Source organism: Carassius auratus, chromosome 44, assembly GCF_003368295.1.
Source record: "Carassius auratus strain Wakin chromosome 44, ASM336829v1, whole genome shotgun sequence".
Lineage (NCBI taxonomy): Eukaryota > Metazoa > Chordata > Actinopteri > Cypriniformes > Cyprinidae > Carassius > Carassius auratus.
In genome coordinates, this window is record NC_039286.1 from 8,193,089 (window position 1) to 8,218,431 (window position 25,343).

A 25,343-nucleotide genomic window follows, 5' to 3' on the forward strand; every position below is an offset into this window, starting at 1 on the left:
TGCAAGTGCAGCCTCCTCTGGCCTGACAAGGCAAAGATCTCTTGAACCACATTATCACTTTTATGCGGTGTTGTTTTAAAAGGCTTTTGATGTCTTGGGGAATGGCGGACAGATGAATGTAAAGTGGAAGAGGGACTTTGATGAGTTGCTTGTGGTGGAGAGGGTCCTGAGGTGATGCTAGAGGAAGACAAAGAGGAAGGCCTCCCTCTTCGTCGAGGTAAGGTGGAGCTCATGAAGTTCTTGGTTGCACCAAGTGGTGAGACAGGGGGGCTGAATGAAAGCGACCTAGGGTGAATCAACCCCCCTGATCGCAAAGCCATGGGGCCTGAAAGTACCACAGGGGGAGGAGAGGCATTTCGGCTACGTGTGGAATGTCTCCTTGTTGCACGTCGTGTCTCATCAAGGTCACTGATGGTCAAAATGTGATGGGATGTGGAAACAGCATTTCCTGAGAGATTGAAGACAGAAAAGTATGACTTCATTATGAATAATCAATAGGCAACTTGACAGTTTATAAAAAAAAATTAAATACTCAATAGTGTTGTCAAAAGTACCGATGTCAGTACTTAAATTGAATAAATTTGATGATACCAGCATTTACTCCTAGCATTCTGAGCGCTGTTGGAACAGATTCTTAACACCTCTGATTGTTTTGTGAGCATGTGAACACAATGGCCGATCAGAGATGTTTGAGAACCCACACATATGCGCTCAAAATGCTAGCGGGAAATGCTGGCATCACATTTTTTTTACATTTCAGTACTGACTGGTACCGACAATAGGGCCAAGCAATTAATCTTGGTATCTTTAGATACTCAATATTCAATGAGTAGGATCGGATCAGGGGCACAAAAAACCTGACTGGGACATCCCTTACTTTTACATATTTTAATTACATTTAAACAATGACGGACACATACACAGGACACATAACATTTGGTAAACACAAAAGCTCTAACGTGCATATGTGATGCATAAGAACCAATGAGGTTCGTTTCAGTGTAATATATCCAACAAGCTTCTGTCATACGTCATGCACTATACATAATGTGCATGCGTGAGTGTATATATTTCAGAAATATAAGAAAATATATATATATATATACTCACGCATGCACATACATCGTGTGTGTGTGTGTGTGTGTGTGTGGGTGTGCGTGTGCGCGTTGGTATCAATTATTCTTTGGATGTAAATACAAGCAAAATCTGTTAATCATATAAAACTATCATGTCTCTTCACAAGATAGGGACATAATTCTCTCAGGTTTCACTGTGAACATCCTAATTTGTGTTTTGAAGATTTACCAAAGTCTTATGGGTTTGGAATGGGAAGAATAATTTAAATGTTTGGCTGAATGATCCCTCAAATCACATTTGGTATACTTTTATTTATTTGTTTGGGAAGTGAACAAGAACTTCAAACTGATGCAAAGATCTAACCTGGGGAAGGTAGGGTTCTGGACATTCCTCCTGCTGGTCTCCTGCTGTGTGGAAGGCAGGAGTCTTACCTCCCGCCCCAAGTCCTGTTTGGTCTCGGAGGGGTGCTGGGGGCAGCCAGGTGAAAATGATTCGCTATCAGTGCATCCCTCATCTACAAGACAGAAATATGATTGGTCAGAATAAAAAAAAAAAAAAAAAAAAAAAAAAACACTAATTACACAGATTCCACACCATACTGCCACAAAACTATATGGGGCTCTAACTTAAATATTTTTTCTAATTCATGAATATAGACAGTTATATATTAACAACATTATATTTACACACCATTGTGAGCTTTTGGACTGTGTACAATTGTATGATTTTCTCCCTGATCCACCATGGGGTGCTAGAGTTTTGAACCGTGTTGATGGTGCACTTCTGTCACTTTACAGAGTGTACCGGGCATCTCCTGCGAGGGTCAAGCAGTGCTCCAATACCATCTAGAACATCTGAAACCACACAAATTATGTGAACAAACTATCGGCTCTCATGATTCATTAATAAATAGGCAATAAAGTGTCATCTGAAACTGATACTAGTGTATTGTTAACAGTTCTGTGTATTGTTAACCGACCGAATTGCCTTGATACCATCGAGTTATAGAGAAATGTCTTGTGGTTCAGCACCAGATTTCAGACTCCTAAGGGGTTATCAAGGAAAAACAGTAGGTAGACTGCACAGGATCGAAAGGTGTTGATATCAAAGTACAGCGATAGTGATTTGAAAGCTAAAGAGCAGTCTGGTCCTCTATAGCTCTCATGGTCCTTTGATGTCATCCACTGATCATGTCTGCGCAGGCAAATGTCAAGTCAAACAAACCTACTGGATTACACCGATGCCCAGAAACATTGCTCACACGTGAAGCTGTAGTGTGTAAGCATCCGGACTCCAATAGATGTAAATTTATTCTAGTGTATTTTCATTTTAAAATGGCATTTCCACTGCATTCAGAAAAGATCTCGGTCCACACTACATGACCAAAAACCCACTACTAAGTGTTTGTAATAACATCTGATTGCAAACTAATGTGTGTTTTGGCCCCACATAATGTTGCTGAATTTGCTATTGTAATTTTTTATGTCAAGTTAATCGCTGCTAGCATTTCTGAGTAAACACCCTGTATTGTGTTATGAAAATAGGCAGAATCTTATGTAAATCACATACTTTCGTAATCATGTGTTTATTAGGGTTCATGTTTCATCCATAGAAATGTTTTTCTGGGTTTCTTATTGTACAGACCAGAACATGAAAGTGTAATGGACATTCATAATAAAGGAGAAAGGGCAGGTTATGAAGTGTAATATAGGTGACATGAGCAGAGAATGAGTTTCCTTTGAGTCAGAACAGCGATTGCGGAAGAGAAAAAACAAGCAGACAGCCCCAGAACCTGCTAATGCTCATCAGTAAATCAGTGGAAAATGATAGAAATCGTTGATTCTGTCTAAGCTATGCATTTAAAAACAAAAGATGTGGAAACTTTGTCAAATTAGTTGCACTGATTTGTGTTCGTTGCATTTTGTTATTTTATGCAGTGGCTCAGGAGATGAGTGTTTGATTATATAAAAATGTCAACAAGCTGAAAAAGTTTTTTTTCTTGAGATAATGTGTAATGTAATCTTGTTACAACAGATTTCATAAATTGGTATAAGAAAAAATATCATTCAGGAATCTGTATCAAAGTCAAGGACAAATTACAAAGTCAAGGACAAATTAATTGTCATATTCATATTACAATACAAATCATATTACTCACTGGTAACCAACTGGATACAATTTTCCAGAATTTGCAGACAGCTCTGTCAGAACACCAAGTTTTTGTACATGTAGAGACCCTGCATAGATACATAATAAAACATGTTAAACTCTTATTTTTAATGCAGCAACATAGAAAAAAAAATCACCTGTATACTTACCAATCATCACATTTACAGACTCTGGCTCCAAGCCTGTTAGAAACTTCCTACGCAGACTGATTCCATCAAAATCCACGTAGACCCTTCTGAGAACTTCAAAACCACTGCTTTGTTCAATCTTCAAAAAGAAAAAGCTTGAATATAATTCTTCACACTTCGATTTTCCAGTAACTGTAAAACGTTCAATATTAGTTTTCCTCTGAGCCTGCATGCATACCTTGTTGTTTATGAGGTCACGGTGTTTGTTACAGTAGACTTTCTTATCACACTGGAAGACACAGCTGCTGGCACGAGCACACATGAAGTGGTAGTTACTCTGACATGAGGTAAGGCAGCAGCCCACAGTTGCCCCCGTCTGGCTACAACGCTCACAGCGCTGGCAAAGAAAAAGGTAAGGTTAATAAATGTATATAACCAAAACAAATAATATTCCATTTATTAAAATTACAAATGGTATAAAGACTGCACAAAAAAACTATATAAAGCACTATAATATACCAACTACTAAGTATATCAACTACAAAATCATCTTGTTTTTCCAGGTTATTATGGCTATGAAAACCCTGAACTGGGCTTAAATCTTTAATTTTTATTTCTTTTTACACTTTTGTTTAGTTTCTGTCTAAATGACAGTATTCTATATCAGGTCAAACTTACCATGAAGCGCCCCCTGGCGACGGCACTGTGGACATGCAGCAAAGCTCCTTTGACATCCTGCACCTCCGCTGACCACATGCAGCAGTTCACATGAGCCCATTCGTTCTGTCCAATATACAGCAGCCTACCAGCATCCTACAAAACACGACAACACAACTCAGCTGAGCCAATCATGAGACTCATCTCTGAACTTAAAAATGGTCAAGGCTTCACCTACATTCGGTTCGGCGTCTCCATGTTTCTGGCAGAGGGAGCACTGTCTTTCATCCGAGAAAGATTGAGAGTTCACATTCTGCAGATCTGTAATTCATGGGGGAAATTTCTTTTTATAAAAGACACAAAAAAGAGGAGAGCATGAGCCATAAAGATAAAAACAATGTGTTTACCTTGAGATTTCGATTGAGGGTTTTCTGGATCCTGCTCTTTGAGCCACTGTGCATAACTGTGTTCATCGCTGGGGGGAATTATAGCCTCGGGGAGCATACCGCTATGAAATAAAAGAGGCAAGATGGACCTTAACTTAAAAACATCACAAACACAAAAGCCTGAATGCATGCAAGTAAATCCCCAGGTAAATTTGCTCAACTGCCTTAAACTCTGATTGTTGTAAAATACATTTTTTTTTATTTTAACAATCTGAAGGATGACTCAATGTTATTTTCTATGGTAACTCACCGTCTACAAAGTCAAAGTTTATGTTGTGTTTAATCACAGAAAACATTACTGCTTTAAAAATAAGAAACGTTAGGTTCATACCTTGGAAATTCTTGCATATGAGAGTTCCAAGTTTTGGGGTCCTGACTGTTGAACCAGCTAAATACTTGATCTATTAGCTGCAAAGAAAAAACAAAATTATTTAAAAGCAGCCAAGTTGAACTACAGCCTGAAAACATCACTCAAACAATATGCATTGCATTAAAATGCTCAATAACTAGGAGAAACACGTTACCTTTATATAATACAATTTGGCTTGGCCGGTTGGCCTTTGCTCCTCTAGATGTTCTTCTTTTCTCAGCCTTTCCACCATCACTGCCACCACATCTTCATGAAATGCTTTCTGAAAGAACAGAGTAAACTGCATTTAGTTACTGTATTATACACATTTTATTGTAATGTGGTAATGTTAGTTTCCATTGAATCCTTCTGTATTGTTATGTTGTCATAACTAACATTTATAAGAGATCTCACCAGTGAAGTGTACAGGCCATTCTCCAGCTTCTTCTCTACAGGATGTAGACAACAGCTTGACCGTTCCTTTACAACCTCAAAATCTGGACAAACCTCACACTGTAGAGGCACACATATAAAGCACATTCGTTTCACCAAATTGCTAGAGGAGTGTGAACAGACAAATTGTTTAAACTAAATCTTCAGTAAATAGACTGAACACTTCACCTGTGCACACATGAAGAGGTGGCAGATGGTCGGAGAGCTCTTCAATCCATTCATGATTTTCTCCAGACCGTTCCTCAAAACTTCCTGAACAACATCCTGCCAACCGCTGCGGAATCTCTTACTGCAGGGAGCACAGGAGAACACCAGACTTTCCCCCCGCAGACGACACAGGATCTCATACAAATCATCTGAAAAAGTAAAGGGCAGGAAGGAAATACAAGACAAAGTACTATGCGAGGGATCATTGAGGCACTGTAAATGGACACATCCTACCTGTGAGCCCCTCACATTTGGGGTGGACCCAGTGGGCACATCGGGCACACTGCATCATGCTGCTGTCAAACTCATGTTCTTCGAAGCACTTCAGACACACAGTGCAAAAGTTCCCTGAGAAAACACACACACAGCAGATTACAACAATGTATTACAAAAGTAGATAACTAAACGATATAAAACAACAAAAATTACAAAAGTGATTTTTTTATTATTTGATTTGATTAAATAAATCTAAAACTAAATCTGGTCTGACTTCTTTGAACTTTTTTCATAAGAAACAACTGAAAAGTAAAGAGTCCTAGAGGAGTTCAAGACATCACAGTCCAATATATACATGTAATTGATGAAATTATTTAATTAATATTGGGAAAAAATGACATTGCGATATTTAATTTTTCTGATTTACATTATTTTAAATGATTTAAACATCGACACCATCGTGCCAATTGATTAATATGCGCGAGGGAGAGAGAGCAAGAAAGCGTTGTTTGAAGCACTCTCTCGCTCGCGCACTCTCTCCCTCTCTCTCCCTCCCTCTCTCTCGCTCGCTCGCTCTGAATCACATTCGTCAAGGGCCGGGGAGCAGCTGGCCCGTACAGTTAATGAATAAGGGATCAACTACGACAGCGTACATCGAACATCCTGCGATGTGACTATCATGGATTCGTAAATCACGATATAGATGGTTAAACGACACATCGTGCAGCCCTAATTAATATAATTTAAAAACAACCTGACAAGATGTTTGCATTGTCAAACCTTTGCTATGGAATTTGCTACAGTCAGGGCAGAGGTCCAGCTCATGGTTCCAGGATATATCTGAGGAATTCCCCGGAGTCACACCACAGCTCTTACACCTAATACACAGCATACATATCTACAAAGAAACAAAGCAAAATTTATTTACAGGCCAATAATATACAAAAACTATAAAAACATAACTCACTTTACAAATAATTCAAATGTAAAAATCAAAATGATAATTTTAGGACATCTGGCAGCCTGTGGCAGGGAGGTAACTTACCCATGAAGTGTTCATTTTGACAGGTTTGGGATATCTGGGTCCCAAACAGGATGGATGGTAGCAGTACATGCATCTCTTGCACTGCAAAACTGGCTAAATGAGGAAAGAACAGAACATCCCTGTTGTCAAATTTATACACCTGCATGGCTCTTTCAATTTATATTTAAAATATATTTCTCTTCTGCAAAGTAAAACTGTAAGTCTGCTTCCATAATAATTCTGTATTAGTACAAAATAAAAAAATAAAAAAGTAAAGTACCTTTGCTTGCTTGCTTTTGCGGCCACAAACATGGCAGAACTTGCAGCGTCTGCAGCACCAGTTCTCCTTGTTCTCCTCCTTAGGACGGTCGTCCGGTGGCAGGCAGAAAAGATGAAAAGGCTCACAGCACATCTGACAGTAGATCATCTGGGGAAGAGAACAATTAAATAGGGATCAACTTCTCTTCTCCAGCAAATAATAAAAATTGGTGTGACCACTGAAATGCTGTAGTACTGTGTTTCGTCAGCAGTAGTATGGATGATGATTCAATGGTATTGAGTGATGTAATGACAGCTGGATCTTACATCATGCTGGCCTTTGCTGGCGCAGAGCAGACACACAAATTGGGGCATGATGGGAACTGAAGTGAGAATACTCAATCCTCCCATCAACCACACGTTTTGGATGTGACAGTCTTCCTGCATAAAGTAACAAAAAATGTTAAAATAAAGAGAACAAAGAAAGTTTGAGTTATGAATACATTTTGACATCTAATTTTTTTTATTTTATTCATGATTTCACGATTCAATTTCTCAAAATGTTTTCTAAACAAAATTAGATACAGGACAAATTATAAATGAAAAATTAGAGTCAACCACTGCATTTGATTCACAATCCAAACAAACATACTGCATACAGGCAGCATGAGCAGTTTTTAAAATCTAAATTAAATTGAATAATTTGACATTTTAAAACAACAAAAAAAGAATGCTCTGACTATACTACATAAAACATCTGCACAAAACAAAGAGCAGAAGCTCTGAATGAGACGCAGATTCACTCTCTATCAGCAGGTGGCGCTTGTGGAACAGCAGCAATACTGTGTTTCCTTAGTTACCACTGTAAACAAGCAGCGAAGCGCTTATGAACGCTGCTTCAATATGAAATATACAGAGATGAGTTGAAGAGAAAATATCTAAACATTTCTAAAGACCTCACATCAGACATACATTCATATAAACTCCAACCCCCAAATATATCACTGATTTGAATCGTCACTTATTTATATTGATTTTCAACCAGCTCACGGTGACCAATTACATCGCTAAAAAATTGTAAATTGAAAAAAAGGAGCATCAAGAAATTGTCACTGAATTTTATCACCGCAATATATATACACATTAGGGATGCAGAATTTATCGGCCGAAAAATGGCATTTTCAGTTATTAGTCTGAAAGACAAAAAAGGACGAAAATATATGCCATGCCACCCAGCAGTGTTCAGTTTCCCATAGCCATCGTCACTGTACAGTGTGATGATGCTTGGCTCAATATTCTATTTCATATATGTGCGTTCCGTCGAGTTGCTCACAGCCCATGCGAACACTCATGTATCTATATATCTTATATATCTCATTCTGTTGATTAGAACTGAATAACTACAATATATTATTCTTGCTAACACTTAAATACTTATCCTGGATTTTAAATGTAATATTATTATACAATATTACTGTTTTAACCAAATTTATCATCAATTAAATTAAAATTATTAAAATAAATAATGTATATATTAATTCTAATTTTATTGTGCATGTCTTGGATGAATAACCTATATTCGTAATTTATATTCAACTAAAACACCCAAAAGAATTGAGCTTCAGTTTTTATAGAAAATCTCAGCTCTAACCTTGAAGTCCACACGAATCTTGTTCATCGTCCCTTGTGACAGCTTGCCCCTCTGAGTGCAGCCATTAATCAGTTGAGTCAGGACACTGGATGGCGTGTGCTCCCCCGAACTCTGAGAATGAGTAAGAGAGGAGCGATGAGTAAAAGCTTGCTCCTCTTCCACTTTACACATCCCTTTCTGTGAGGTTGTGGAGTCGGATTCAGTAAGCGGGAGTATTAAACCCAAAATGGCCGCTTGCACAACACTGGCTGCACAACTGCAGCCTGTGCCCAGGCTTGAGGAAGGGACTTCCTGTGGGGGTGAAGGGATGGTGTTTGGTGCTGAAGTGTCCGATGACGACTCAAGTGGCTCCTCTGTAAATGTCAGAAAACACCAAGAGAATTGGGGAAATATGGAGGGGCCCAGCCTTATAGTGGGACCAAAAAACAAGAAGGATAAAGAATGAACAAAAAGTGGGCAAGAGGAGGACGGCCACCAAACAGAACATGAGAAGAAATGAGAAGACAGACAGCAGAGGGAAGCACTTCCATCACCATCAGAACTGAAAAGTCAATGAAAGAAAAATGACTTGATGCCAGAAACTTTATGTAACTGATGTGGGGGGGGGGGGGTCTTTTAAGCTTCTGCACCAGTCAAATAAAAGCTAGATGTGCCACTATAAAAGGTAATTATAGATTATTTAAACCTTTGAAAAATAAGAAATTAAAAAAGCCAGTCCTGTCATTTTCAAGTACTGTAAAAAGTACTGTATTTTTGGACAACTTGTGATGCCCAACAAACAACCACAGCAAACCTGGAGCTTAAAACATTTTTTGATTAGAATGAAGACTTTTTTCTCCAAACTCAAGCATTCCTCGACCAAAATATATCTTATAGGTTGATTAACTATCAGACATTTGTCCATTTTGAGATCAATAAAATCAAGACTAGTTACCATACCTTATAATTTCTGCGTTGGGCCCAAAATGCTCTGTAAAGCCCTTGCCGTTTCTGCTTTGTTGCCTCTTCTGGAGCAGTTACAGAAGCAGACATTTCTGGAAATTAGTTCAAAGAATAGGTTTGAGACACTGGTTTTACATGATCAAGTCAACATATCTCAAATCCAAAGGCAAACAAAGAGCTGTCCCGTGAAAATATAATTTGAAGTGTTGACAAAATTCATACCACTGGATTGAGTCTTTTGGGTCGCACTGGCCTTTGTCTTTTCAGAGCTGACACTCTCTGTGTCAGAGGAGTCATACCCCAGCAGTTTTCTGTAGGACTGAGGAGTGACTTGTCGCCTGGGCTGCCTCCTGGTGGGACTGAACTGGGCCCGTCCTCCATCATCTCCCCCTTCGTCCTCGTTTTCTTCTTTGCTGCTGTTCATGCCAGCGGCTGCTGATGGCCGGCGCCGCTTCATCTGGACTGCGTCAAAGAGAGGCGGTCAAACAAAATGATCAAATCTGCATGCATAATCAAAAGGCAAGAACTTTAATGCAAACTTTGTCTTCTTATGTTGCTGGGTACCAGGATTTTTAAATACATATACATACATATACATATATATATACACATATATATAGATAGATAGTGAGGAATTTTTTTATTTCATTCCCTGCCCACATGAAGGGTCTGTAATTGTCATGGTAGTTTTATTTTAACATATAGAGACAGAATACAAACCAAACAATCCAGAAAAAAAACACATTATATAAAGTTTAGAAATTGATTTGCATTTTAGTGAGTGAAATAAGTATTTGATCCCCAAGCAAAACATGACTTGGGCTAGTACTTTTTATATATTTTAGATCATTGTCATGCTGGAAGACCCATCCATGACCCATCTTTAGTGTTCTGGCTGAGGAAAGGAGGTTCTCGTCCAAGATTTTAGAGTACATGGCCCAGTTCATTTGCCCCATAATGTGGTGAAGTCGTCCTGTACCCTTAGCAGAAAAACAGCCCTAAAGCATAATGTTTCCACCTCATAGTCAGCATTACTCTCCCTCCTAAAAACACGGCAAGTTGAGTTAATGCCAAAGGGCTCAATTTTGGTCTCATCTGACCACAGCACATTCAGAGAAGGCTTGCAAGTAACCAAGCCTTCTCTGAACCATTTAGATATTCTTTGGCAATCTTTAAACGAGCCTGTACATGTGCCTTCTTGAACAGGGGGACCTTGCGCGCACTACAGGATTTCAGTCCATTGCGGCGTAGTGTGTTACCGATGGCTGGCTTGGTGATTGTGGTCTCAACTGCCTTTAGATCATTAACAAGCTCCTCCCGTGTGGTTCTGGGCTGATCCCTCACCTTTCTCATCATCCTTACCCCATGAGGCAAGATATTGTACGGCGCTCCAAACCGAGGCTGATTGAAGGTGGTTTTGGATTTCTTTAATTTCCGATTAAATCACAACAATGGCTGTCTCCTTCTCTCCAAGCTTCTTGCTGTTGGTCTTGTAGCCCATTCCAGCCTTGTGCAGATCTACAAACCTGTCTCTGACATCCTTTGACAGCTCTTTTGTCTTGCCCATGGTGGTGGGAGAGATTGGAATAGGAGATACAGATTGTGTGGACAGGTGTCTTATACACCTGATGAGCTGACATTAGGAGTAACTTCTTAAAGTGGCAGGACTAAGTGGCACATTGCCAGCAGAAATATGGCCCTGCAGCCCAAGACTGGCTGCCCTCTGAAGCTAAGCATGGATGAGCCGGGTCAGTACCTGGATGGTAGACTCCTGGGAAAACTAGGTTATTGCTGGAAGAAGTGCTCACCCTGTGGTCTGTGTGGGTCTTTATGCCCCAGTACAATGACGGGGACACTATACTTCAGATGAGACGTTAAACCGAGTTCCTGACTCTCTGTGGTCATTAAAAACCTCAGGATGTCTTTCGAAAAGAATAGACGTGTGATTTTTTTGAACAATATACAGTCTCTATACATTAAAATAAAACTACCATACAAAATTACAGTCCCTTTATTTCTTTGTAAGTGGGAAAACTTACAAAATCAGCAGGGGATCGAATATTTTATCCACTTTATGTATGTATGTATGTGTGTAAATATATACACACACACACACACACATTTATTTTTTCACATTTTGCATTCCCAAGTAGCAACTGAGAGGTTAATGATGAACTGTTAAAAAAATGTAATTCTAAATAGGCAAGTAGAGTACCTTTATTAAATCGTCTCATTTTGTTCCGCTCGATCAGCAAACACTTCTTTAGGCTGTTAAAACAATTTGAAAAACAAGTCCACAAATCGGAAAACACTTATCAAATACAGAAAACACTTTTTTCAAAAAGAGAAAAAAAAGTCATGTATGATGTGGCTGGGAACGGAAGGGTTACTCCATTGGCTATCATGCAATTAACACTATTTGCTCACTTACACACAGCTCTGTCGTTTCTTGTTGGGTCCTCCAAATTTGGGCTTGTCCAGACAGAAAACACACCTCCCGCAGTCCTCCATCCGACTGCAGCCCTTGCAGCGCATGCAGCGTTGTAGCCGACAGCCAAAAGCTGTGCTTTCGTACCTGCGTCTAAATGTCGGCTTCGGCTCAACAGAATCTTCACTCTCAGCTTCTGAGTGAGATGCAACATCTTGAAGAGCCAAAAAGGACAGGTGGAAGAGGGAGACAGAGGCAAAAGAAAGCATCTAACATAAGTATAAGAGCATTTTGGGCATGTCAATGTTTGGGAAGAAATAATGTGAACACTGCCTTCTGAGAAAATTACCAAGATAAAATACCACAAATTGGCATTTCACAAATATTAGACACATTGCAATGATCGTGCACTTTAAATTGTAATCACATGTAATAACTTTACAATTAAGGGAAAAATTAATAGCTTAAAATATGGATTTTTGTGTATTTTGTGAGCTCTTCAAACAACCTCAAGCAATCTTGTGGTGTTCTGAATACAATCCACAATGCAGTTTGCATGTGTTGTAAATTATGAATGCAACACGCTCAAGGATAGTTTTATTTTCACATTTACTCAATTACAAAACCTTTGTACATTACATGTTAGCACATCCAAAAAGGATGAGAACATTTCTGCTACACAAAATATCAAGTTTAAGTTAAGAGTTTAATGCAGAATTACAGTATTATTGCATGTAACTATACTAGATTAAATTAATAATAATATTAATAATACTAAACATACTATGCAGGTGGGCAATAATAATGAAAATGCAATAATGGAAAGTGGTTTTAGGAATTGTACATTAAGTAAAAAATTATTATTTTTTAGATTTTATAATATTTATTAGTTCTGGGTTTTGACACAAATTTCACAATTCGAATGGATTCTGATTTACAAGCTTGCGATTCGATTTCCAATTTGATTCAATATGAATTAATTTTCAGCATCATTACTCCGGTCTTCAGTGTCACATGATCCTTCAGAAACCATTCTAATATGCTGATTTATTATCAGTGCTGGAAACTGTTGTGATGCTTAATATTTTTTTGGAACCTGTGATAGTTTTTTAAGGATTTATTGATGAATAAAAAGTTTAAAAGAAGAGCATTTATTTAAAATAGAAAACTTTTCTAACAATATTCACTACAGTTCAAAAGTTTAGGGTCAGTAAATTTGTATTATTTCTTTTTTTTTAGATAAATTATTCAGCAAGGATGTGTTAAATTCATAAGAAGTGATAGCAAAGATTTATATTGTTAGAAAATATTTAGGATTTTGAATAAAAGCTGTTCTTTTTAACTTTTTATTCATCAAAGAATTCTGAAAAAAATTATAGCAGTATAGCCATTTCCAAAAAAATATATTTGCCAATGTTCCCTTCCTTAACTGAAAACAGCCTAGACTAATCAATTCTTCCGATTTAAGAATTGTTTCGCAAAAATGAGAATAGATTAAAATCGAGAAATCTTTATTTTTTAACCCAGCACTAATATTTATCTACAACATTTATTATAAATATTTATAATAGAATATCTGTATTTACAACACTTGCATTTAACTGTTATATTTATCATTATATTTTATAAAAATCATTCTACCCTGTATACAATTTGTTTACAAAGCCTTAAAGGAATTCATACATTTTATGCCCTCGTAAACAAATTACTTGAACATGTATTACAATTGCACTGTAACTAACATAAACAAAACATACAATTTCCAGGTCAAAAGAACCCAGATGTCTCCACGAGCAACTGTCACTTATAATGGATGCGGACAGAATGAGGAAAGGAGAGGTGTGTACCCTCTTCGGCAGGTGAAGGAGTGATCCCCTCTCTCTCATGCAGAGGAAGGGCGCTGAGCCTTGGAATGTCGTCGGGAACCATGGCGCGTGGTTTCCCCAGTGCCACTGCTGCTGCTCGACACACATGCTTTATACGCGGACCACCAATCAATTGCTCCTATGGAGTTAAAAGGGCATAAAGGTAACACCCGATCCAACAAAAAAGCTGCAGAGCAATATTTTATATTCGAGCATACCTGTGGAGCACCCTCTAGGTTAGCTGGTACTGCTCTCTTCCCTCTCTTTCTGCCTCTCTGCATGACTGCTGCTGATCCGTCTCTTACGCTCACAGAGCCAGATAGAAGCTGCAGAGCATAGACAATCATTATACAGAGCACTGAGCATTCACTAAGATATTATTTCCTATACAGTATGTTAATCAAAATCCAATTTAGAAGGGAAAAAAAAACATTCTTAAACTGACACCAAAAAAAAGTTTGGGGTCAACAAGATTTTTTTGTTTTTGTTTTAGGGGAGTAAGATTTAAAAAAAAGTATCTCATGCTCACCAAGGCTGTATTTATTTGATCAACAACAAAAAAAATTGTAAAGATTTCTTTTTACAATAATATTGTAAATAGGGCCGGGACTTTAACGCGTTAATTGAGATTAATTAATTACACAAAAAATAACGCGTTAACTAAGATTAATTAATTACAGAAAAAAAATTCACGCATTTTTTATAACTTATTTTTGCACCGCAGAACGTTTCTCACTGGATGAGTTTCGGCGGGACCGATTATACTGGAGCACCAACTAGCATTCGCATATCACGACACGCAGCACATCTCAAGTATCACCTCAACGCAAAACATATAGCAGCTAGCGTGGACGTTACAGTTTATGTTGAACTATGTATTATTTTGTTGGTGCAACAGTTTATGTTGAACTCTGTATTGTTTTGGCCAAGGTTATTGAGAGTTGGACTTAGTATGTTATGGCCTCTGAAGCAACAGAGAGATGTTTTCTAATAGTCAGTGTTTCCAATGTTCTGAATGTAATTGACAGTATTGTGTTTTACTTAAAAAAAAAAAAAACACTTTACAGAAGGTTCCAGCACCTATAAGCTTCCTGAATTTCTGAAATGTACTATTTCTAAATTGTTTCTAAATATGCTATTGCTACACTTCATGGCAAAAATTGCACTGGTCTGCTAGACTTGGTTGAACAAAAATAAACAATATTTTGTTGCTTAAGCTTATGTATTCAGTCATTATTCAATGGTATACTATAAATCCATGTGAAAAAAAATTACTTCTCACTGTTCTCAGGTCAAATATTTATATGCGATTAAAATGCGATTAATTTCGATTAATTAATTACAAAGCCTCTAATTAATTAGATTAATTTTTTTAATCGAGTCCCGGCCCTAATTGTAAAGTATTATTACAACTTAAACATTTTCTATCTGTATATATTTTTTCCCTGTGATGATAATTTGATTGTTGAATTTTCAGAATAATTACTCCAGTCCTCAGTGTCACATGATCCTTCAGAAATCATTTTAATATGTTGATCATTTTTTATTATTATCAATGCTGAAAGAAGAAGCGGAGCTAAAAGATAAAATAAATCTTTTGTAACAATGTAAATGTTTATACTGTCACTTAATCATTTGTATGAATGCAACAAAGCATTTCTGACCTTATTCTGAGCCGATTTGAGCTGTTTCTGCTGGTCAATCTTGATCAGTTGGACTCTGGCTCTCTTCAGCAGGTGGAACATCCTCTTATTGGCCCCAGAAATACTCATCCTTAGGGTGTTTCCACCTTGCTCCACCATCATCTTGGCATTTTGTGCAGTCATTTCAGTGGTGCCTTCAAGGTTGGTAGTCTCTACTGAAGGAATAAATTAACCTCAGGATTAGGAGGAGAAAAGAATAGAACAGACCAAAACACTTATGAGCAATTTGTTGTTGTTGTATGAAGTGGATTTCATCTTTAATCTTGTTATATTATGGTGTTTTCACTTGTATGCTTGTAAAGTACTTTTTTTTATACTGAGAAGCACTTTGAGCTGCATTCCTTGTATAAAAGGTGGTATACAAGTAAGATTAAGTATTATTATTATAATTATTTGTGGCTTATATTCAAAAATTACAATAAAAACCCTACCGTTCCCTTCAGCAGGACCTTCCGCCAAAGATGAAAGTGGCGTCTGATCTGAAAGTTCCCCAACATGAATGGCTACTTTTGGTACCACCCCTGGAGAATACATGTCCTGCAATTTGAGATCAGACTTTCTTCTTTCCTCATCATGGGTCTCTCCCTCAGCACAGACCTCTGTTATCTTGGAGCTTGCACTAGCAATTCGCTGCATCCTTCGTTTTGCCAGGCATGCTGTGAGCTTCTTCAACTTCCAGTATACCTTAGAGTGGTCCGTGGATTGGCCGAGTCTCCCACCCCTCCCACGAGGACCACCAGAGAGCCTTGAGGAACTCAAAATGGGTTTGACGCCCTGAGATTGCACCTTTTCCGAAACACATTTTTCCTCATCGTTTAGGATCAGCGTTTCCTGTGCGGTCTTCAGCTTGTTTCCAGAATCATATCTTTGCAGCTCAACACTCGGTTTACCGAGAACCATTGGGATCTCATTAAGAGCTTGTTTCTTTGGGGACCCTCGGTCTGGGAGCGCAGACATGCGCTCATCATCCATGAACCTCTTAGGGACCTTGATGACCCGAGAAGATCGAGCACTAACAACTGGTCTATATGAGTGTTTAGGCTGTTTAGCTTGGCCTCCAGAGCTGGATCGCTTAATCTCTCCAAGTGTCTGTTCCTGTCCTTCCAACAGTTGGAGCGCATGTGTAGAGTCTTTCTTTAGAGCAAGCCGCTGTCTCTTTCTTCGCATGCTAGGGGCCTGTCCTTGACTGTCAGGTAATTTGTGGCACACTTCGTGTTGCAGTAACCTTCGTTGCCTTACAACAGGCTTTTTTTGGGAAGAACTGTCACTAAAGGACACTCCTGCATTAAGAGGATGCTCATTTGCGTCTGACTTTCTGCCCCTTCTCTGTTTGGCCATTGGTTTTGAAGATACAGCACGTGCCTGATCACTACCAATCATTCCCTCGGTCTTGTTCCTGTGGGTCTTAGCATATTCTGTTGAAGCTCTTTGGTCTTTAACTCTGGAAGCTCGCTCCTTACCTTTAACCAGTGTTAAAGTCCACACTAATTTTCCCTGCTTTGTCCGTCTGTCTACTGCACTGGAACTGCACTTCTTTGTCTTTCTAGTGATCTCCGCCTCTCCAAAAGCCCCATCCACATTTACATCATTTTCTGTCTTTGAGGAGACACATGTTCCCTCTCTCTGGTTCCTGAGTACTCTGCCATTTCTCTTACTTGAGCTGCCATGTTTCAATTGTCCACCTTTATCCACAGATGGCTTTTGTACTCGTTCCATTACTTTTTTGGTCACTTTTTTGGCTGCCATTTTAACAACCATTTTGGGCATTGCAGATTTTTGGTCAGTTATGGAAAATCTTTTGCCTTTCACCAGGTTCACCAGCTTCACCTGTGAGGATGCCAGTTTAAGGAGACTGCCTTTAGAAAAAAAATTGACAAAAAATGTATTAAAACATGTTATTTTTAATAAACACAATAAACCTAGAAATACAAGCAAGAGAGTGTCAATGTGATTAATCATGGCTAGGCCTTCAAAAAAATTAAATAATCTTAATTATATTATAAAACTGCTAAAAACAGAATTAAGGCATAACAACACTATGTATGAAAGGATTAATTTTCATTCTAAGATCTGCTTAAGATTTAACAGTGTTATTACATTGATTTAACATTTAATGGTGTCATCTAAACTATAACTGTTACGGTTACTAAAGATACATTAGGTGTAGGTACTCTTAATGTATAAAATATGCATAAATTAATGCACAATTATATAGCCGATTAGCCACTAAACTTCAAACGCTGACCAATAAATTAAGAAAATCAAAAATATCAGAAAAAACTGACATTTTGCACAATTAAATAGGGATGATTGTCTAGGATTGTAAAATCGAAAATCAATTCCAATTTGGAATCAGATACTTAAGGTCAGGAATTGAATACTTGTCAAATTAAAATTTTGATTCTCGATTTAATTGAAAATTCTGGTCTGAAACCTGAAACACACAGGGCTCCAAACAAAAAAAATTGAGTAAGGAGCCATTGGCTCCTACAAGAAAAAAAACTTTCTTTTTTCACATTCTTTTTTCCAGGTGCCACAGAAAAAAAACGTGTTTTATTTATTTTATTATATTTTTTTCCCTTTACATTTAACATTTCAATCATAATGTCGTGTTTAGGTTTCATCTTTTCTAGAATTTATCAGCATTTTATTCCATCTTGTAGATGACCTGAACTAAAGTTCACTTTGAAATATACAAAGAATATACAAAGAATTGTTCATTATCCAGGGCTCCAAACAAAAAAATCGAGTAAGGAGCCATTGGTTCCTATAAGAAAAAAACTTAGGTGCCAAATGATTTTTTTAGGTGCCACAGAATAAACATGTTTTATCTGTTTTATTTAAATTATTTATTTTACATTTTAACTTTTTAATCATACTGATGTGTTTATGTCTCATCTTTTGTTGACTTTATCAGCATTTTAATCCATCTTGTAGATGACCTGGGAATGAAGGTTCACTTAAAGTGGGAGCTAAATGTCTTTTCCAACTTGAAATATACAGTCATGCATTGTTTATTACACAAAATCTGTACCAATATCATGGACCATAAGCATCACTTGGCCCCTGAGTATAGTTTGGGGTCCTCCTCAATGCATCCTGTAAATGTTGTCATACTCTCTTAAAAATAAAGGTGCTTCATGATACCATAGAAGAACCTTTTTTTTCCTGTCTAAATGGTTTCATAAAGAACCTTTAACATTTGAAGACAATAGATTATGAAAAGGTCAGAAAGAGATTGTTCTTCAAAGAGCCTTTGCCTGAATGGTTCTTTGTGGAACCAAAATTGTTCTGTGAAGAACCTGTTAAGCTCCTTTATTCTTAAGAGTGCATGTATTTCACATTTTCAGTCTGTTTTTCTTAATTAGTGAAATTAAATTTTATAGGAGGAGTTGAATCATGTTGACAACAGGTTAAGTAAAAATATTAAAATTCAATAGCTCATAAATATTGCAAAATGCTCCTCTTTATAGTTATTTTTCTAGCTGACTGATGAGGTTATGGACACCGAAAGGTTACTGAGGTTAATACTGCGTTGCAATGTTTACAAGCTTTACACGTTTTCCGCAGTTTGAAAGTGTTGTACTGTATAATCCCTTATAAAATAGGCAACCTTTTGATGTTAATTCATGTTCATTATGTACTCTAGTAGTAAAGAGCAAGGTATAAAAGGTTCACGTGCTGCTTGAACTGAGGCACTACTCGCGATCGCGCCTGCCGCATTATAGGGAACGTTCAAATGTCGCGTCTTTTGCGCGCCCAAGTTCGTTATTTCAAATGTAGGCGTGCGGTATGCGTGCGTGCTTATAATGGAAGTGACACGCTCGTTTTTTCCAGGCGCGCCCACTCCGCATCGAGTTAAACATCTCAACTTTTCAGAATCCCGCAAGCGCACCGCAGATCATGGTTGCTTAGCAACGGCAGACGCCTCAGGAGCGCAAGAGCTTTCTGAGAAAAATCAGAAAGCAGCAAGCCTAGCGATTTCCACGCGTTTTTAGGTGCGTGATTTTGGAATAATTTTAAAGCTGATACTTTGTAAATGAAAAAGTAACAAAGCACAAAGATTTTTGCGATTAATGGACGGCAAGTGCACTTCAAATAATGAAGTTCATGCATTAACAGAACACAGCATGGACTAAGATCTTGTTAAGAAGAAGCCTTATGATTATAAACTAGAAATGTGGATATTGCCAATATCCACACAGATGACAGCTTTACCTGTTGTAGTTTGTTCAAGTTATGAACAAAATAGATGCTGTTTTTCTGCACTTTCTCTTCAAGTCTCCATCATTTCTCTCTCTCGCGCGCGCGTTTATCAGGTGTGTGTCAGCGCTGCTGCGCGGCAGATGAGGACTGTTTAAAACTCTAAAACTTCTATGCGCATTCTCTCAATGCGCGAACATAACAAAAGATGTGAATGCAAAACAATCAGGAAAAAAGGCATTACATGCAATTTTTTAAGAGATAACGTAAATACATATGCCTAGTCGCCAGTGGCGACCTCAGCAAAAACTTCACTCGCATTTTAATATTTATGGTCGCAAATGAGACCGTTTTAGTCGCAGTTTGGAGCCCTGTTATCTGTACCAATATTATGGACCATAAGCATCACTTGGCCAATGAATGTAGTTTTGGCTCCTCCTCAATGCATCCTGTAAATGTTGTAATACACTCTTAAAAAGAAAGGTGCTTCATAATGCCATAGAATAACCTTTTTTGTCTAAAGGGCTTCAAAAATAATATCTTTAATATCTGAAGAACTGTACATTTTAAAAAACGTTTGTGGCAAAAAAAGTTTCTTCAGATTATAAAAAGGCTTTAAAGAGCCTTTGACTGAATGGTTCTTTGTGGAACAAAAAATTGTTTCAAGAACCTTTTAAGCACCTTTAATTTTAAGAGTGTGTGTCTTTCACACTTTCAGTCTATTTTTCTACATTAGTAAAATGTAATTTTATAGGAGGAGTTGAATCATGTACACTACAGTTTAAGTAAAGTTAAAAGTAAAGTTAAAGTCTCAAATCCAAAGAGGTATTCTTTATCAAAGTTAAGACTCTGCCACTCCCCCTCCTAAAACGCCTCGTTTAAACATGCCCCCATGTCTACATCACTATGTGGAAATATTTGTGTAATACCGCCCAAATGTTCACACTAAGAAGGAAGGCACGTTTCAGTAACAGCAGTTAGGGTTGAAGCAGTCATATCAGGGAGATGCTGTGTGTATCTATGCTAAAGCAAAAGCACTTTCTTTGGCCTTCCTAAAGCAGATACATTTAGGAATCTTTAAGATTAACGTTACTTACAACAGAACAGAAAGGCATTTTACGGAAGACCGTTTCGTGAACCTTGGAGAGGAGGTCATTGTGACTTTGCTACAACAATCTGGTGCTTCTGAATCAGCAACTGGAAGTATGTTTTGTAATTAGTTAACGTATTTGCTACGGACTGTTAAAATGTGGAGCTTTGTGCATTGCGCACGCTGAGAGAGAGAGAGAGAGAGAGAGAGAGAGATACAGGGTCACACAGTGGAGTCAGCTGTCTTAATCGTCCGTGGCTTGTGTACTGCAAACACATACGTGCTTCATCTGTGTCTGTCAAGTGGACACTGTTCTCCTTTCAGGCTTGAACTGACATTATTAACTATCTGCATTTATTTTGAAAGTTTGCGATTATGGAGATGCGTGTTAAATTTCCAAAAAGTGCTCTCGGTGTTCGGCCAATAACAATGCACTTGGTCCAATCAAAGCAGACTGCACTTGTCAGAAGGAGGGACCTTGTAGAATATGACGCGTTTGAGAGGCGGGGCATAGAAGACCTACAATAATGTTGCATTACAGGCAGGTTTTTGAGCCTGTAAGTCACGACTTCAAACCACGACTCACAACTTTGTAACATTCCAGGCAAGTCACACCAAACTTCCTGAGCGCAAGGAATTTTAACTAGATTATTAATTTTATTGCAAAGTTATATTTTCCTAAAATTAAAGTACCACTTTAATAAACACTGCATCCTTAGGCAATATTATCCGTTGGGGCTGCCATTGTTGTTTCGCGGGCTATGTGACATCAGAGCTCGGAACTGGAAGTACATCGATCTAGTACGAGTTCACGGGTGGGAAGTCACGGGTTTGACTTCTGTTCCAGTGCATTTTCACGGATAGAAGGTTGGAGAAACATGGGTTACGGGTTGCCTGGAACGCAGCATAATGTACAGTATTTGAAAAATAATGTGATTTTTGAACATTTAAGCATGTCAACATATTCTGTTACACCAAAAACATTTAATAATGATCTTTTAAAAAGCATCAGATGACCCCTTTAAGATACTAATGATTTAGATACTATTGCCTGTAATGCTCTACTTCGCCAACAAAAAATATTTCCAAACAAAGCTACAGCGCTGTTTTGTGTCTCTAAGCAACATGACAGTGTTTTGTTCCTGAATGAATCAACCATTTAAATGATAAGGTTCAGTTGCAACGACTCGCTCACTAACAGTGACTTACTGCCACCTACTGGTGGTTTTGATTTCAGATTTAAAGTAATTTTTTAAAACTTTTTACATTTTTAATTTTTAAAATAACTGTAAATATCCATATTCAGAATTTTCGGTATCAGATTGGATCGGTTCTGAAAAAATGGTATCGTTGCTTCCCTAATTTTAAACAAATTGAAATACTATAAACGCGGAGCGATGACGGATTTGCCACAGGCAATAGTTGCATTTTTCATCAATTAGGCCTAATGTCTTAAATTATCCTTTGACTATGTTCTGGGCCATCATTAAGCAAATTTTTTGGGGGCCTGATGCCAAACTTATATGCCAACCCCTGGTTTACGTCATCAAAATGCTTAGACACGGAAACAAATGAAACACTCACTTGATGAGCTTTGTCCAGAATGCAAGGAACATTGACCATCCACTTTAAAGCCTGTGAAGTCTCCCTCCTGAGAAAGAACGATGGATAAAATGTAACAATTCAAAAATGTTAAAAATGTAACATCAAGTGATTCTCAAATACGTAGAAATATTTTCCCTTTCTCCCCACTGGCTAATCAAATAGCAGTTCAATGAATGTTTGCAGTCTATTCTATTACTCACTGCTGCCGAGTACAATGACAGATGGCAACACTACAAACTCCCTGCTTGATTGATAACACTGGAATTATACCGAACAAATATTCAACAAAAGACAACAGTTTCCATGAGTACTTAAATATAATAGGCCAGGCTTCACATACACCAAAAACAATCCCTGCTTGATCTCTATGAAAGACTAAGTGTTGAGAAATGCTGATACAATACAAATCAAAGTACTAATTTAATATAATAACCTTCTATAGAACAATGCACTATTTTTAAAGTTCAGCACATGGCACAAGTACTTATTTTTTCTCACCTGGTTCATATGTGTGAGAAGAGATGTGAACATTAACTATTAAAAGCTGCAATTTAAATATATGTGATGTGAGATACAAGCTTTCATGCAAGGCTCGAAAGTGCGATCATTTTAGTTGCATATGCTCCCTAAATTTAATGAGTGCAACATCAAAATATATTTGGGAGCATTTGTGAGAGTGCAAATAATTGTTGACCGGTGCACTATTATATCACATAATTAATTCAACTTCATCTTTACGTTCTTACGTTTAAAGCAGATTTTAGGTTGGTTAATATTAGCTGTCAAACATTCCCTTTCACTGTGCTCCAGTGAAACTGTGCTAACTAGCGCAGAAATGTGTATATATTTTTACACACACATAGTAGTTGTGGTGCTCCTAACTTTTTGAAGTTGGGAGCACCAGTGCTACAAAGTAAAAAGTTAATTTCGGGTCCTCATGAACAACGAGTCTGATGACAGCTCCGAAATTCAGTTATTATACTGACCTAAAAGCAGATGAAATTAGAAACATTTACCACTTAAAGGGCCATGAAACATTCACATTGTTTTATTAATTTAATAACTATATAGTGGCAAGTAACAGCATTTTTTGTTTATTTGCAAATGACTTGAAACAACAGAGTTCATGCTGAAATTATCCACAAAGGTCGGTGTGAAATGATCACAGAATGTTACTAAACCTCTCCACTCATGTCTGATGCTAGGACTTTAAAGAAATGTGCAGAGCTGCACCCAAGCGCAACAGAGCATCAGCTTCACATCAGTAACAGGTTCATTACTGGAAATTACTAAAAAACAGCAAACTTTGAAATGATTATTTCCAAAATACAACACAAATTAAAAGCAGAATCTTTAAGTCTTCAATGAAATCGAACCTTTGTCTATGTCTCTCTCAAACACCTCAAGAAAGATATGTCCACAGACACAGATAAACATCAGTGTCAGCATCTACTATAAACCATGCAATGCTACTAACAACTGCTTATGGGTCAAAAGGAATCAAGTTCAGTTTTTCATATCCCCATAAAGTGCAACTATACTTTCAACTAAAGGATAATGCTGGATAGCCCTCTCAAAGCAGATAGTTTAGAATTTAATTATCAAATTAAGTTAACAAAAATTACAACGCAGCAGTGAAGTTGTTTATAAACACTGCTACCTGACGTTGTACAAAAGGATCTATGATTTTTAGAAACAAGACATATTTTAATCATTCAAAGACGATTACTAACAGAATGCATACACTTTAAGGGTATCATACCGGATGCACGCCACGCCTCCCAAACGTCTGAACTAAATTCGTAGCATCTATTAAAATATCAAGAAAAACAGACCTGTCAACAACACTGGCATTAAATCCCATTAGCCGATAACTTTACACAAACTCCCTTATAACTAATCAGTGGACACCACGCTGTCACTGACCGACACACAATCCGGGTGTCCACTGCAAAACCGCTAGTCAGAGAGAAACACCCGCAATGAGATCTCGACAGCCCGACAAAACGATATAACTGGCGTCTCTTTAAATGCTCCCCGAAGGCTCCATCTCTGTAATCTGTCAAGCTCACGACCGTGCAACTATGATCGGGCGGGGGTGCATCTCTGCAGGCACGGACACCAGAAACTCAGCGACATGCTGATGATGATGCACTTGCTGCGCATTAGTACCGTGACTGTATTCCACTTGGCGAAGCACTCACCTCATCGCTCCCGCTCGTGCAGAATCCCGCCTCGCGCTGGCGCCTGTGTTTCTCCGCCAGCCCGAGCAAGCGCGACAGTGACGGATCCTCTCTCAGAGTAGCTCTAACGTCGACGGGCCTTGGCCCTTTTTCATCTTCAGTCCTCACCCGAACGACATGAGAGCGTTTCTCCGTCTTCAGCAGGCTCCGGGACGTCCATGGCCGACCTGGGAAACGGCAGCGAACTGTGGCAGAGGTGTTTATGGTCGCTACAGCAGCCGAGGCTGGTAATCCGCCTCCTGCTGCCGCCATTATTACATGCCACAACAACAACCTACGGCGCTGACTCTGAGCTCTCGGGAGGAACAAGATGGAAAGGCGCGAGATAGCGGAGGAAACGCACGGCATCATGGGAGATTTAGTTTTTCTTTTTGTTGGCCTTTTTGTAGGAGCATAAGTTATAAAAACATAATTAAAATAATACATATTCACCAGTTTAATGTCTGTAAAGTCTGGCATATAAAAAAAATTAAGTCATCAATTTTTTAAAAATGTAATAAACAGTTTATTAAACCTTCAGTTAAAAAAATAATTTTAAAAAGTTTCCTTATGTGTTTTATGATTTGTATCTTATATGATTTTTTGGCTTTTATGGCTCATGTAGTCTGAGAAAGGAGAATATGGAGCTC

General features: G+C 38.0%; 1 protein-coding gene across 1 annotated transcript; it reads right to left on the reverse strand.

Annotated features, from left to right (window-relative positions):
• Nucleotides 1-1,900: 1,900 nt before the first annotated feature.
• LOC113061939 (histone-lysine N-methyltransferase 2B-like) lies at nucleotides 1,901-25,113 on the reverse strand. Its single transcript, XM_026231450.1, has 27 exons — nucleotides 24,676-25,113; nucleotides 22,451-22,517; nucleotides 16,005-17,429; nucleotides 15,535-15,728; nucleotides 14,089-14,196; nucleotides 13,853-14,009; nucleotides 12,009-12,219; nucleotides 11,793-11,845; nucleotides 9,800-10,039; nucleotides 9,575-9,669; nucleotides 8,636-8,746; nucleotides 7,312-7,425; nucleotides 7,007-7,153; nucleotides 6,748-6,840; nucleotides 6,483-6,600; nucleotides 5,721-5,834; nucleotides 5,448-5,635; nucleotides 5,241-5,339; nucleotides 5,002-5,109; nucleotides 4,809-4,885; nucleotides 4,439-4,539; nucleotides 4,270-4,352; nucleotides 4,053-4,187; nucleotides 3,613-3,771; nucleotides 3,396-3,513; nucleotides 3,236-3,314; nucleotides 1,901-1,931 (listed from the first exon to the last, which is right to left on the reverse strand). Exons 1-27 carry the CDS (start codon nucleotides 25,063-25,065, stop codon nucleotides 1,901-1,903), a joined length of 4,815 nt encoding a protein of 1,604 aa, XP_026087235.1. The 5' UTR covers nucleotides 25,066-25,113.
• Between the last annotated feature and the right edge of the window lie 230 nt (nucleotides 25,114-25,343).

Bases quoted from the DNA above. Each gene is read 5' to 3' on its own strand.
- LOC113061939 (XM_026231450.1), bottom strand. From the start codon at position 25,065: ATGATGCCGTGCGTTTCCTCCGCTATCTCGCGCCTTTCCATCTTGTTC. The intron at 14,010-14,088 runs GTATGCTCGAAT...TTAACTCCATAG, and splicing joins ACCTAGAGGGTGCTCCACAG to GAGCAATTGATTGGTGGTCC. The intron at 12,220-13,852 runs GTACACACCTCT...TGGCTCTTCAAG, and splicing joins TCCTTCACCTGCCGAAGAGG to ATGTTGCATCTCACTCAGAA.